At 43.5% G+C, this 14,540-nt stretch overlaps 2 protein-coding genes across 3 annotated transcripts in view; one reads left to right on the top strand and one right to left on the bottom strand.

Moving 5' to 3' along the window:
* The window catches only part of HNRNPLL (heterogeneous nuclear ribonucleoprotein L like), a 39,820-nt gene extending 35,847 nt beyond the window's left edge, over positions 1 to 3,973 (bottom strand). The window contains exon 1 of one of the 2 annotated variants that reach the window (XM_077843554.1): positions 3,410 to 3,973. In XM_077843554.1, coding sequence (XP_077699680.1) covers positions 3,410 to 3,610 — 201 coding nt within the window. In that variant the 5' untranslated portion in view covers positions 3,611 to 3,973. The remainder of the gene's footprint in view (positions 1 to 3,409) is intronic. The other variant, XM_077843553.1, reaches the window with a different exon arrangement.
* GALM (galactose mutarotase) overlaps positions 3,162 to 14,540 on the top strand; it is a 110,123-nt gene continuing 98,744 nt past the window's right edge. The window contains exon 1 of the mRNA XM_077843559.1: positions 3,162 to 3,250. The gene's annotated coding sequence lies outside the window, so the exon portion shown is untranslated. The remainder of the gene's footprint in view (positions 3,251 to 14,540) is intronic.

Below are 14,540 nucleotides of genomic sequence, written 5' to 3'. Positions count from 1 at the left end.
ACAATACAGTGAATGAAAAATTTAAAAGCCTCCAAAATGAATTAGCACTCTATAAATGTTTTTTGATACCAGTCTTTTATAAAAGATCTTTTCTATGTAATCTCCCAATTTAATTCCTCAACTGGTTTTGCCAAGTAAAGTCCTAATATTTGTAAGTCAAACTGCTTTTTTAAAAGTAAGCAGATATGAATGCCTGGGTGGCTCAGCAGTTGAGCATCTGCCTTCGGCTGAGTGTGATCTCTGGATCGGGAATCGAGTCCCACATGGGGCTCCCTGTAGGGAGCCTGCTTCTCCCTCTGCCTCTCTCTCTCTGTGCTTTTCACGAATAAATAAATCTTAAAAAAAAAAAAAAAAAAAAAAGCAGATACAGGGGTGCCTGGGAGGCTCAGTTGGTTGGGCATCTATCTTTGGCTTAGGTCATGGTCCAGGGTCCTAGGATTTGAGCCCCCACATCAGGCTCCCTGCTCAGCAGGGAGTCTGCTCCTGCCTCTCTCTCTGCCTATCCCCTCATACTCTGCTTTCTCTCTCTTATACTCTCTCTCAAATAAACAATCTTTTAAAAAAATAAAGCAGATACAGAAATGTACCATTAATATGATCTTGAAGGTCATGACTGCTAAATTTAAGACTACTCACTCTACAAGAATAAAGTAATTGTATAATACATAGCACAAACCTCCATAATCCAGCTTTGTGCAACAATGCAGTCAAGTGGATATGAAACACTCTAGGAATTTTTGATCTTCAAATTAAGTACAAGAAGCCATAAATCTAAAGTATCTTATTTCTCATATCCAAATTCATTTCTTCTTTTCCTAACTCATTTGTCTATACACCTTAAAACAACATGATCATTCACAATGATCAATTCATCTTTAAATTATAAGTATTTATAAAAATACTCATTTTCTTTCTTTTTAAAGATTTGAGAGAGAGCACACACGAGAGGGGAGGAGCAGAGGGAGAGGGACAAGTAGACTCCCAGCGTAGAGCTTGAGGGGGGACTCCTTGATCTCACAACCCTAAGATTAGGACCTGAGCCGAAATCAAGAGTCAGACATTTATTGAGCCACCCAGGAGCCCCATCACTGCTTTTCTAAATACGGCAGTCTTTAAATCTAATCATTTTTAAAGCACTCATGGAAACTTAATTATCCAAAGCAAAATAATGTAAATCTTTGAAGTCTTTGCATCTTACAAACCTCCAACTGGAGTGGAAAAGCTTGATTATTATTGTATCTAATCTACGTTTACTGTTTTTAACAGTTTGATCACCAGGTATTTATTTCTTCTATGGCTGGAGGTTGAGCCAAACCCATTTCAGTTAGATGAATTATCATATTTCTGGCTGATGACGCACTAGACATTAAACTTCTATCTAGGGAATGTCTATCCTAATAAAATTTTATTATGTACAGGTTTCCATAGTTGCAATTATTTCAAAATAGTACCAAAAATTACACGAATAAAAAAGTTTAAAGACAGGAAAAATAAGCCTTCATTAGATTTCATGGTACAGTATTGCATTCTACAGTTGAATAAAAGCAATTCACTCTCCCCTAAGAAACAAAACTGTAAGATAAACAAAAATTAGAATTTTTAACTTAATCTGCATATGTTAGTTCCTGCCTGGGTAATTTAAAAGCGGCATTACATTAATCACTGAACTACAACATCAGGTATGGAAAGATTCAACTTTTTATATTTTACAGACTAAGCAAATTCAAGAGTAGTAGTTAACTGACTTTCCCAAAGGCACATAGATTGTATGCTAGCTAAGACTTCTGACTCTCCTCAAGCCTTGCCCAGTGCAATTTCCACTGCCAGATCCAATTCACTTTGGATATGTTAATTATATATTATTTTCTTACCAACATCCAAAATAATACTATTGCCCTAATGTTTAATCAATTTTTCAAAAAAAAATTTTTCATAAACAGATTAAAGTATCTTTCCAAGACACTGAAGGGAGATATTTCATGCTGCTATGCAAAAAACTCAAGACTTTTGGCAAAAGAAATACACTGATCCATGAGATCCATCTAAAATATCAGTTACAATATTCCTGTTTCAATTCCACAGTGGAATGGTCTTTGAACTGAAACTTTTAAGAAAACATGCATTTCTTTTATTCGCATGTTCAAGTTACATTCTGAATATTCCAAATACCTAGGCACAAAAATCAAAAGCTATTATTTAGCCAGGAGGAGACATTTATTTAGAAGAAGAAAAAGTTCCTTTTTTTCTAACGTGTTGAAACCTGTTTGGTATTTGGAAACTCTAACACGGACTACTTGACCAGAATTTTTTACGTAAAAATTCAAACTATTACTAAAGACTTAAATAATTCGCCTCTTATAAAAAGTGAAAACATCCTAAGTAGAATATGTGTGCACAATTCTTTTAAACTTCAGGTAAAGTTTCCTTTCAAAAAAAAAAAAAATCACAATTGTGTTAAATGTTTGAAGGACATCTAGGCTATTATTAAGACCCCTTAAGGGCACCCAATAAAGGGCGACAACTTGCTTTGCTTTGTTTCCTTAAAGTCATGCAACTGAAGCCGAGTTACTACTACTACCTGCGGACCAGACGACTGTTCACATTCCTTCTGCCTCCAGCTAACAAGAGCAACAAGAATGCAGGAATGTGTGTTTAAGGCAGTCAGAGTTCTGTTCCTCCTTTCGTGGGGCAAATGTGCCACGAGCAAACGGCCAATGAAGAACTAAGGCGATTTTACGATTTTACTTAAAAACAAGGGCGGTGTTAAGACCTTACCAACACTTTTTTTTTTGGAAAAAGGCATGCACGCGCGCGCCATGCCTGCCAAGAGTGAACATTTTGAAATTAAACCTCCAGAACTGGGGTGCGAGCGCCGGGGCGCGACCTGTCAGCGGGTGGCGGCTGCGCTCGGGGCCCAGGCGGAGAGGGACCCCGGCCGAACCCACGCAAACCGTCCTGCGGCCGAGCCGGGCGCGCGGATGCTGCGGGCTCGGCGGCAGGAGGCGGAGACCGAGGGTCGCGCCGACGCCCGCCCGCCGGCGGAGTTGAACTAACAAAGAGCAAGCGGCGCTCGAGCGGCGCTCGGGAGCCCCCAGGGCGCGCAAGCAACGCCGCCCCGCCGCCCCCGCCCCCGCGCCCGCGCCCGCGCCCGCCCGGCTCCCCTCCCCGAGTTCGGGGCCGGCGGACGAGCGCGCGCGCGGGGCCTGCGGCCAGGCCGGAGCCGGATTCGCGGTCGGGATGCGCGAAACAGGTAGGGCAGACAGGCTAATCCCGGCCGGCCCCGCGCAGCAGCAGCAGCAGCAGCAGCAGCAGCAGGGAGGGGGCCCCGGGCGCGCGGAGGGCCCCGCCGCCCGGCCCTGCTTCCCCGGGAGCCGCCAGGCACCGCGGACGGGGCGCCGCGCTTTGTTACCGGCTGAGAGAAGCTCCGGCCGCCGCCGCCGCCGCCGCCGCCGCCATCGCCCCCGCCTCGGGGCGTCGCTTCCCGGCGGTTCTCGCCCTCTTCGGCCGAGTAGTCGATCTCCCCCTCCTCGGTCTTGAGGCGCTTGGCCTGGCTCTCGTACTCGCGGTCCTCCTCGTAGGTCTCCCTGGGGGAGGAGGAGGAGGAGGACATGGCGGCGGCCGGAGGGACCGGCGGGCGGGCGAGCGGGTGGGGGTGGCGGCGGGGCGCGGGCCTCGGACGCCGCCGGCCGTCCCCGCCACTGGCCGAGCCTCTCGAGCGAAGGGCCGCGCTGCCGGGCGGGCCGCGGGAGCCGGGCGGGCGCAGAGGGCGGGCGGGATGCGGGGGGCGGGGGGCGCCCCAGGAGGAGGCTCCGGAGCGGCCGCTCCCCTTTATTACGGAGCCCACATTCAGCCTCTCCCTCCTCCTCCGTCTCTGCTTCCAGCCCCGGGGAGCGAATCTAAGGATGGGGACGCGGCCGTGGCTTCCGGTCTTCCCTCCTCCCCTAATCCGCTCCCCGCCGCCCAGGCCGAGCCTCCGCCCCCGCCCTCGCGGCCGCCGCGCAGGATCGAATCCAGCCGCAGCCCGCGGGAAGCGCCCCCCGGCCTGGGCCCCGCTCCCCATTGGCAGGCGGAAAAGTCGACCGCGCTTCCAATTGGCCGCACGGACTGTTCGTCAAGAGCCGCCCACGGCTCGGCCCCGCCCTCCTCCCTGCGCCGGGCCGACTCGCCGCTGGCCTGCGAGTCCCGAGCGCGCAACGCTCGCCGCGCGCTGCCCGGGAGCCGTTGCTGCGCGGCGGCCGTTAGCGCCGCTGGATTCTCTCGCGCGCCGGAGCCGGGCGTGGAGGGAACCCCAGCGGGCCTCGAGGCGTGCAGGGGAGCCGGGGCTGCGGGTGTTAACCGCCCTCCCGCTAATTTAAATGCTCTTATTCTCTTGACAAGACGGTGGGGAAAACCTCTAAACTCCCTGCAGAGAGAGCTCGCACAGCCCTTAAAAACTACAGAGGCCGACGGGAGGAGAGGGTTTTTGGAACCATGAAAGTAGGCTTCTCTCTCTCTCCCTCTCTGTTGTGTGCAAAATCGGATGAGAGTGGGTGCACCCTCTCCCCGCCCCTCACTAGATATTTGGAGATCAGCGGTCTACATTTAGCAAGGCGCAGGTGGACGTCAGTGCGACCCGTGATAGCGTTTGCCATCTAGGCCTCTCTTTCCTGACACTTAGGGGGGACTGCTGTGTGTAAATTCCTGGGTTTTAGATCTTCCGTGCGATATGTCATCCTTCATCCCAACCCTTTGCTCTCGGGCTGATGAATCTGTTTCAACGTTATCGTTTATTTTTGAAAGATACAGAAACTTAGGAAAATTCTGTTTCTCCCTCGGGCCAGGACTCCTTTCCTTCGTGGAGCCCCGAGGACTCTTCCAAGCTTCTACTTGCTGCTTTCTCTCTGTCTCTCTCTCTCTTTTTTTTTGCAGGGCCCTTTATATTTCACCTCTTAGGGTGTTCTGTTTTAAAGACTAGAAACGCTTGAAGACGAACTGTGCTGTTTTTTTTGTTTTGTTTTGTTTTGTTTTTCTCACCTGCTGTGCAGATCCCTGGCATAAGTTAGATACTCAACAATGCGGAGTGAGTGGTCCTTGGGAAATAAAGGTCCAGTATCTGTCAGGAGAGAAACTAGCAAATCTAATCCAACCTAACTGCCCTCTGTGACTTAACCCCCGGAGGGTTGCCTGGGATAGAGACCCTTAAGTGTTTCCATTGTCTTTATCCTTCCATGCTCTTCTAAATGTGGCTCTTCCTTTCCTAACCTTGTGGATTGTTTCCTCCTCCCACCTTGTTCTCCCTCATTTCCAAAGTTATTTCCTCCAAAAAAAGCCATTTTTATTTATTGCTGGCAGTGCTTTAACACACACTGTTTTTTACTTTATAATTTACACTGCCTGTCATTTTGGGGGGGAAAAATGCAAGCTTTTCACAGCACCATAGAGCTTATAATCAAATTTGTGTGCAGCTGCAAGTGTACACTGACAGAACTAAAAAAATGTTAGAAATTTATTTTTTAGATTAAGATAGAATGGAAGTAGACAAAAGAAATACCAAAGAGGGAGCTGCAGTGCTGGCCACATGAGGAAATATTACCGACAGAGCATTGGGAAGAATGAAAAGAGCCAGAAAGAAGGCCTTATCCAAACTTTCCAAATATTTTATAGTGATAGTGAAAATATTCTCCAAGCCTACCTCCAACTCCTAGATTATACCAGGTTAAAATTCAAGTCTCACACCAATCCAGAAGGAAACCCAGCCTTGCGAAACCTTGCAGTTATACTCAGTGTTTACTAACAGAAGGTGGGAAGGAATATGTACCAGCATGAAACTTGGTTCTTTTTTGGAATAGGTCACATCAAACTGCTCAGTAAAAAAAAACCTGAAGACGTGAAACATAGTCTGTTTAAAGGACATCGATCCGTACATTGACCACAGGTTATCTGTGAGCTTATTGCTGATAAGTTGTTCAGTGACAAGTCCTTCGATAAGGAGAATGCTAGCTAGCTAATCACTCTGCCATGAGAAGAGCTAAAGAAGGAGGGCATAAATTATACTCTGCATGATTTAACTTAAATGAGATAAATTACACACCTCCCAGGAGCCAGAAATGCCTAAGAAACCCAGTAACAGCTCCTAAATGCCCTGACCATCTGGAATTTCTTTTGCACTACATCTAGCCTCAGGCCTTTGGCTGATTGTCTGAATGCTTGATTGGATTGGATGCTCTTGATTAGGATAAGAAACAACCATGAACTACCATTACCACAACTCAAAGTGGATTCAGAGGCTCTACTAGAATGGGAGACAGGTCTAGAGCAGCCCTGGGGAAACTGGAAACTGATAGTCAAGGTCCTTTATAATCTAACCCTGAGTTGCTATTTAGTTTTAAATTTCATTACTGACTGTAATTTATAAGATACCTGGGGATCCCTGGGTGGCTCAGCTGTTTAGCGCCTGCCTTTGGCCCAGGTCTTGATCCTGGAGTCCCGGGATCGAGTCCCACGTTGGGCTCCCAGCATGGAGGCTGCTGCTTCCTCTTCCTGTGTCTCCTCCTGCCTCTCTCTATGTCTATCATGAATAAGTAAATAAATCTGTAAAAAAAATTATAAGATAGTGTGCTAAGTGATGAAGGGACCAGAAAACTATATGAAATCATCCCTGCCTTCTCAAAGCTTGCAGTCAAGTCAAGGAAACAAGACACATGTAATAACAGCCATTCACAGTGTGCTGGGTACTATGCTAGCCACTATACAGGTCATGTCAGCAAATTCTGACAGAAGCCCTCTTACAGGCATTATTACTTTGCCCATTTTACAATTAAACAATCCAGGAAGGGTTAAGGAGGACCTGCCGTAAAGACCAAGCCAACCAGAGAGTAAGAATTAGAACCCAAGCTATCTGATTCCAGATCCAGTACTCATCAAGAATGATTTTTTAAATTTACTGCCACAAACACAGATCTTATACTCACTTATCATGATACTAACTTATTCACTAATTTCTACCAGGGCTTATGTAGTAGTAATTCTAGAAAGGGATGAATAGATTATAGTTTTCATCATTTTTATTAGTATAAGGAAATTTAATTGGCTTCCATAAGAAATTACAAACAAAGCTGTTTTAGTGTTCATTTTTAAATTTAATTTCTATAGAAAAGGCTCAGAAATCAATAGAGAAGTATCTTTATTTTCTGATGGATACATCATATGAACAACTGGCAATGCAAACTATGAACTTTTCATACCCAAACTCAATTTCCAATATTGCAACTATTTGACTGAATATACAAAACTTTGTTTTCTGCCTCAGCTTTTTCAAAATCAAATAAAACCCTTATGCACACCTTATTTGTGAGCCACATTTCCAAAGAATTGGAACTATAGAGGTATATTTTCATTAAGACCTGTTTAACAACAACAACAACAAAAACCTGTTTAACACAGGGACGCCTGGGTGGCTCAGCAGTTGAGCATCTACCTTTGGCTCAGGGTGTGATCCTGGAGTCCCGGGATCGAGTCCCATGTCGGGCTCCCTGCATGGAGCCTGCTTCTCTCTCTACCTGTGTCTCTGCCTCTCTCTCTGTATCTCCCATGAATAAATAAATAAAAACTTAAAAAAAAAAAAAGACCTGTTTAACACAAACAAAGCCCAGACAGAGACAAATCAATTAGTTCCTATGAAACTGTCAAATCCCAAGTATGCTTGTGATGATATCACTTCTGTGTTTGACAGAGATCCCCCAAGAAAGGACACTCTGTCCTGTACCCAAGCTAACCCCTTTAATTTGATCTACATTTGGTTTGTTATGGTGAAAAGCCACAGTTCCAAGTGGATGCACCCTGTAGGAAGTGCTTGAGCACTATTAGCTCGCTGTGTAGTCAAGTGTAACCACAGTGGTATTCTCTTTTGGGCACTATCATCATGCACATCTGCTTTGGGGCTGGAACTACTACCTTATTCTGCCTCTTTAAAAAAAAAAGTTGTGATAAGTCAGCAAAAATAAAATAGATTTACTTTAGAGGACTAGCTCAGATACTAAATAATGATGGGTAAAATTCAGATTCTTACCATCATAGTGGTAGCCACTTAGTCTTAGAAATAATACTTAAATTATTTCCACTTCTAACTCCTGTGAATTGAGAGTGCTTTAGACATCTTTAAAATTTTTTTAATAAGCAAGAAGAGTAAAATCGTAGCATTTCTATCCCCAGTTGAGAGCAAATAGAATTTATCAAAGTAAATTCACTGACATGAAAATATAAAGATTAACAAGTAGTTGCTCACACTTAACAAAATGGTACTAAATGCTATGGATCATTCCCAATGGTATAGAAGATGAAATAATTGGGAGTAATCAGTATTTAGTGCCTTTTTGTTAAGTAGAGCTCTTGGTTCTTTTCTTTTTTAACTTAAGAAAAATAAAAACTTCTTGGAAACACCCCATTTCACCCCATCAAGGAAGTTTCCTTAGTAAGAAAGTTACTAATTCACTCATTGTTTTTCCCGATCTTTGATGCTGCAACCACTAAAAATGACAAGGAATACTAAAGAGAACACATAAACTAGGTTTTTAGACCTTTTTTTTTTTTTTAAGATTTTATTTATTTATTCATGGTAAACATAGGGGGAGAGAGAGGCAGAGACACAGGCAGAAGGAGAAGCAGGCTCCATGCAGGGAGCCTGATGTGGGACTCCAGGATCGCGCCCTGGGCCAAAGGCAGGCGCTAAACCGCTTAGCCACCCAGGGATTCCCCTTTTTTTTTTTTTTAATTTACCTTTCCCACCTTCAGCTTTCTCGGCCTGGCAATGTCTTTGCATTCTGAATATGTTAGGGGGCATTTGAATCAAATGGAATGGATTTTTAACAGAATTGTATAATCGTTTCCCTTGATACTATGTACTTTCCGAAATTATTGTGGCAGTTTCCTCCACCACTACCCCTAAGATCAGAAAATCAATAGATCATCTTTAAGACAAGAAAAGAAGAAAAAAAAAAAGACAAAAGTGTTTGGCCCATGCAGCCTAACCACAAATCAGTTACTGAGTTTGGCTAGACCTGTGCCATCCAGTGCAGTGGCCACTAGTCACACATGGCTATTTACATTTAAATTAGTTGTAATTAAAGAAAATGTAAAATTCTATTTCTGAGTCATACTAGTCACATTTTTTAAAAAAGATTTTATTTATTTATGATAGACATAGAAAGAGAGGCAGAGACAAAGGCAGAAGGAGAGGCAGGCTCCATGCCGGGAGCCCGACGCAGGACTCGATCCCGGGGCTCCAGGATTGCGCCCTGGGCCAAAGGCAGGCGCCATACCTCTGAGCCACCCAGGGATCCCCCTACTAGTTGCATTTTAAGTAACCAATAGCCACATGTACAACTGGCTGCTGCTTTGGATATGCTGGACTGGACTGTAGCATAGGACCGTATCTTATTCATCTTTTTGTGTTCTCATCACCTACAACATTGTACATGGTAGCCACTGACTAGACACTTGTTGGTCTGAGTTAAGCTCTCCTTCTCCTAGCTTAAGAAAAGGAAGCACATAAAACATGTAAGTTGTGCAACTTAGGTATATGTATATGTCTCAAAGATTTATCCATAATTTGATTTGCTCCTCACCCATATTTGAAATGAGATCATTTAAAAGATATAATTACATTTTTCAGCCAACTAAGCTATATTTTGTACACTAGATATACCAAAATGTGTATGATTTAAATTTGTCAACCAGTTGTATTAAATGAAGCACATCTATCGAAAGATTTCTTATTGTGAATATTTTTCAAACGTGAAAATTCTTCTCACAAAGTAGTCACTCTCTGACTTATCTCTAAGAATGCCATTACATTGGGGTACCTGGGTGGCTCAATTAGCTGAGTGTCTGCCTTTGGCCCAGGTCATGATCCCAGAGTTCTGGGATCAAGCCCCACGTCCTGCTCCCTGCTCAGTGAGGAGCCTGCTTCTCCCTCTGGCTCTGCTGCTCCTCCTCCCATTTGTGCTCTTTCTCTCAAATAAATCTTTAAAAAAAGAATGCCATTACACGATCATCAGAATTTCCACTGAATTGAGAATAAAGCAAACAAAAGTATTTTTTAAAGGTGCTATCATAAGCATCCTATATTAAAAGTCCATAGGATAAATTTACTATTATTACTAATTATAAATAAATAAATAAATAGCACTGCATAGAAGAACTTTACTATGTACAAAGCAGTTTCATATACATTGCCTGATTTGATTCTCACAGAAACATTGAAGTAGAGCAAGTCCTTACTGTCTCCTTTTGACAATGTTCAGAAAAACTAATCTTTTGTCTCTCAATTCCCATCTTCTTTCCAGTATATCAATGAGGACATATGGACTGTTATTTATGGGGATTAGTTTGGCATTGGAACTTTTAATTTTTCTGTCCTATTTGGATGGGACTACTTTCTTAGGAATATAATTTTGGGGCAGCCCGGGTGGCTCAGCGGATTAGTGCCGCCTTCAGCCCAGGGTGTGATCCTGGAGACCCAGGATCAAGTCCCACGTCGGGCACCCTGCATGGAGCCTGCTTCTCCCTTTGCCTGTGTCTCTGCCCCTCTCTCTCTCTCTCTCTCTCTCTCTCTCTCATGAATAGATAAAGTCTTTAAAGAAAAAAAGGAATATAATTTTTAATTATATATAGATATGTAATATATATAAACACTGGTTCAGAGAAGACCCTCAATAAATACTGGCTAAATAAATCAGTGAATACATGTATGGTCCTGAAAACAGCTGACTATATGAATCAAAGTTGAATTTCAGAGAACAGAATTCATTCCAGTTAGTTTAAGCCAGAAGTATTAAAATACTTAAAGAATAATTGAGAGTATTAATGGAATGCTTTTCTTTCTTTTTTCTTTCTTTTTTCTTTCTTTTTCTTTATATATATATAAGAGAGAAAGTGTTGGGAGGGGCAGGAGAAGAAAAGAGAGAATCTTAGGTAGGCTCCATGCCTAACATGGAGCCTGATGTGAAGCTTGATCTCACGACCCTGAGATCACGACCTGAGCTGAAATCAAGAATCAGATGCTTAACTGACTGAGGTACCCACGCGCCCCCAATTTTGCATTCCTAACAAGCCCCCAGGTGCTGCTGCTGCTGCTGATGTGAAGACTACATTTTGGATACCAGCATTTTAGATAAGTCTTCTCCAACTCAGCTGCCAAAAGAATGGATTGTGCCAAGGCAATGATTCCCTTCAACCCTTGGGACAGCTAGATGAGGCCAGGTGCAGGCAGTTTCAAGGCTGATTGGCTCCAACTTCCATCAGTGTGCCATACGAGTACTAATATTTTCTACATGTGCTGTGATGTGGGAAGCATTGCAGTCTTTGAATAAATATGTCTGTTATTGAGTCTTTGTCAAATATTGGCCAATACATGTAGTCTTTTCGGAATCCTTTATTAGTAGCAGATTTTTTTTTTAATATTAACTATTCCTGCAACACATTTAGAGAACTAAAGATAGCTTGGGGTTCCCCAGGTGGTTCAGTTGGTTGAACATCTAACTCTTGATTTCAGCTCAGGTCATGATCTCAGGGTTGTGGAATTGAGCCCCGCATCAGGCTCTGCACTCAGCATGGAGTCTGTTTAAGATTCCCTTTTACCTCTCCCTCTGCCCCTCTCTCTGCTCACTCTCTCTAAAAATAAGTAAATAAATCTTAAAAAAAAAAAAAAAAAGAGAGAGAGAGAGAGAGAGAGAAAGGGAGAGAGAAGGATATACCAGGGTGGCTCAGTGTTTGAGCATCTGCCTTTGGCTCAGGGTGTGATCCCAGGTCCAGGATAGAGTTCCACATCGGGCTCCCTGGGAGGAGCCTGCTTCTCCCTCTGTCTATGTCTCTGTCTCCCTGTCTCCCTCTCTGTGTCTCCATGAATAAATAAAATCTTTAAAAAAAAATTTTTTTTAAAGAGAACTAAAGATAGCTATAGTCAACTTACATATCACCAAGTCAACCCTTATAATGAAGATTTACAGTGAGAAAAGATAGTAATAGGGCACTTGAGCAGCTCAGTTAAGTGTCCAACTCTTGATTTTGGCTCAGGTCATGGTCTCAGGGTCATGAGATGGAGTCCTGTCTTGGACTCTGAGCTGGGCATGGGCATGGAGCTTGCTTAAGAGTATTTCTCTCCCGGGCAGCCCCAGTGGCTCAGCGGTTTAGCGCTGCCTTCAGCCCAGGGTGATCCTGGAGACCTGGGATCGAGTCCCACATCAGGTTCCTGGCATGGAGCCTGCTTCTCCCTCTGCCTGTATCTCTGCCTCTCTCTCTCTTTGTGTCTCTCATGAATAAATAAATAAAATCTTTTAAAAAAGTCTCTCTTGCTCTTGCTCTCTCACCCCTTGCCCCTTTCCAACCCCCCCATGCACATGTGCACTAAAAAAAGAAAAAGAAAAAAAAAAAAGATAAAAGATGGCTTCAGCTCTTCTGCTAATGACATCAAAATGACCATAGGAAGGGAGAAGAGAGAAAAGTCCATCTGCTAGATTGTTTCTATATTGTGCAATGTTTTTTTGTTTTTGTTTTGTTTTTGTTTCAGAAAAGAAGTGGCAATTTATAAAAATGATATTTGGAGTTGTTTCTTCATGGATGCCAATGTTTGCAATTTAAACACAATATATATATATATATATATATATATATATATATATATTTATTTATTTATTTATTTATTTATTTATTTTGGTCCTACAGACAGTAAAACAAACTCTAGGCCTTTTAAAATAGGTGAGGCAATAGTTCTACATAGTCAAATTGAATTCTTTTCACAAGCAGCAACATTTCAACCACTCCTTAAATTCCTTCTCGGCCCCCAGCTTTTCAGCCTTATCAACCAGGTGTAAGTGGAACACTAAAGGTGTATTTGTTGGATAAGAAGAGAGAAAATGTTGTAGCCATTAGCCTTACATGGAGAGCAACCATGTGTGCCCTTGATGTGGGGTTCTGAATGGTTGGGACACCATAGCTATTGTATGCTCAGTGTAAGAGGGTGAAGAACTGAGATCAACAAAGGTAAGTTTCACCCACTTCCACAACTTTAAAAGATTAAATGTGCCCAGTGTTGTTGGGAAAGACGATTGCCAGTCACCTCCAGATTCAAATAAAAGAAAGAGAAGAATGAGTTAAAGAAGATAAATGATCTTGGAGTGCCTGGCTGGCTCAGTCAGTAGAGCATACGACTCTTGGTATCAGGGTCTTGAGTTTAAGCCCCACACTGGGCAGAGAGCCTCCTTAAAAAAAAAAAAAAAGGACAAATAATCTAGTAATGAAATGGGTTGAAGTATCAGGCCTGTATTGATTTCTGTTTACTTTGGTCTTGGTATTTTGAAAGGATCTAGTTGTGACATTCCAGCATCACAATTCAATACTGAGACAGAGGGCAGCCCTGGTGGCGCAGCGGTTTAGCACCGCCTGCAGCCCAGGGTGTGATCCTGGAGACCCTGGATCGAGTCCCACGTCGTGCTGTCTGCATGGAGCCTGCTTCTCTCTCTGCCTCTCTCTCTCTCTCTCTGTGTCTCTATGAATAAATAAATAAAATCTTTAAAAAAAAAAAATACTGAGACAGAGGGCAGCCCTGGTGGCTTAGCGGTTTAGCGCCGCCGTCTGCCTGGGGTGTGATCCTGGAGACCCGAGATTGAGTCCCATGTCAGGCTCCCTGCGTGGAGCCTGCTTCTCCCTCTGCCTGTCTCTGCCTCTCTCTCTCTCTCTCTCTGTCTCTCGTGAATAAATAAAAACAAATACTGAGACAGATTCAATGATTCATAATCCAGTTGACATCATTACCACCTGGTAAAAAGAATTGATTATTAGTGGGTGGTTTTGTTTTTAAGATTTTATTTATTTTAGAGAATACGAGCAGCAGGGCAGGAGGGACAGAGGGAGAGAATCCCAAGCAGATGCCCCACCAAGTGCAGAGCTCAATGCAGGGCTCCATCACACAATCCTGAGATCACGACCTGAGCTGAAACCAAGAGTTGGACGCTCAACCATCTGAGCCACCCAGGCACCCAATTCTTTTTTTTTTTTTTTTTTTTTTCAGGCACCCAATTCTTACTTTGAGATACCAACAACGACTACATCAATTCTTCTCTGCATTTTGGGCTGGTCTTACAGTCACCTGACTAAAAACTACGTTCCCAGTTCCCCTTGCAGCTAGGTGTGACCTTGTGACAAAGTTCTTGCCAATGAAATATGAGCAGAAAGGTTGGTGGAACTGCTGTGTCATTGCTTAAAAAGAAATGGTTTGCCCTCTATGTTCTCTTTCCCTTCTTGCATCCTAGAGTATAGACATGGGACTGAATCAGCTTCTACCAAGCAGAACATGTAAGAGATGGCAGGGCAACCAGACTGAAGGCACTAGGTCCCTGGATGAGTTTTGTGGAGCAAAGTCACTCCCCAGCCTGAACCACATACTTCCAGACTGTTACATGAGAAAGGCAAACTTCCATTTTGCTTTTATGCCTTATTTTGGGATTTCTTGGTGATGGCAGTTTCTAACCTATACCTAACATATCTCTGGTAGACCCTCCAGGGAG

This window comes from Canis aureus, chromosome 12 (assembly GCF_053574225.1).
Source record: "Canis aureus isolate CA01 chromosome 12, VMU_Caureus_v.1.0, whole genome shotgun sequence".
In the NCBI taxonomy this organism is placed as follows: domain Eukaryota; kingdom Metazoa; phylum Chordata; class Mammalia; order Carnivora; family Canidae; genus Canis; species Canis aureus.
This window is presented reverse-complemented; position numbering and strand designations above follow the sequence as displayed.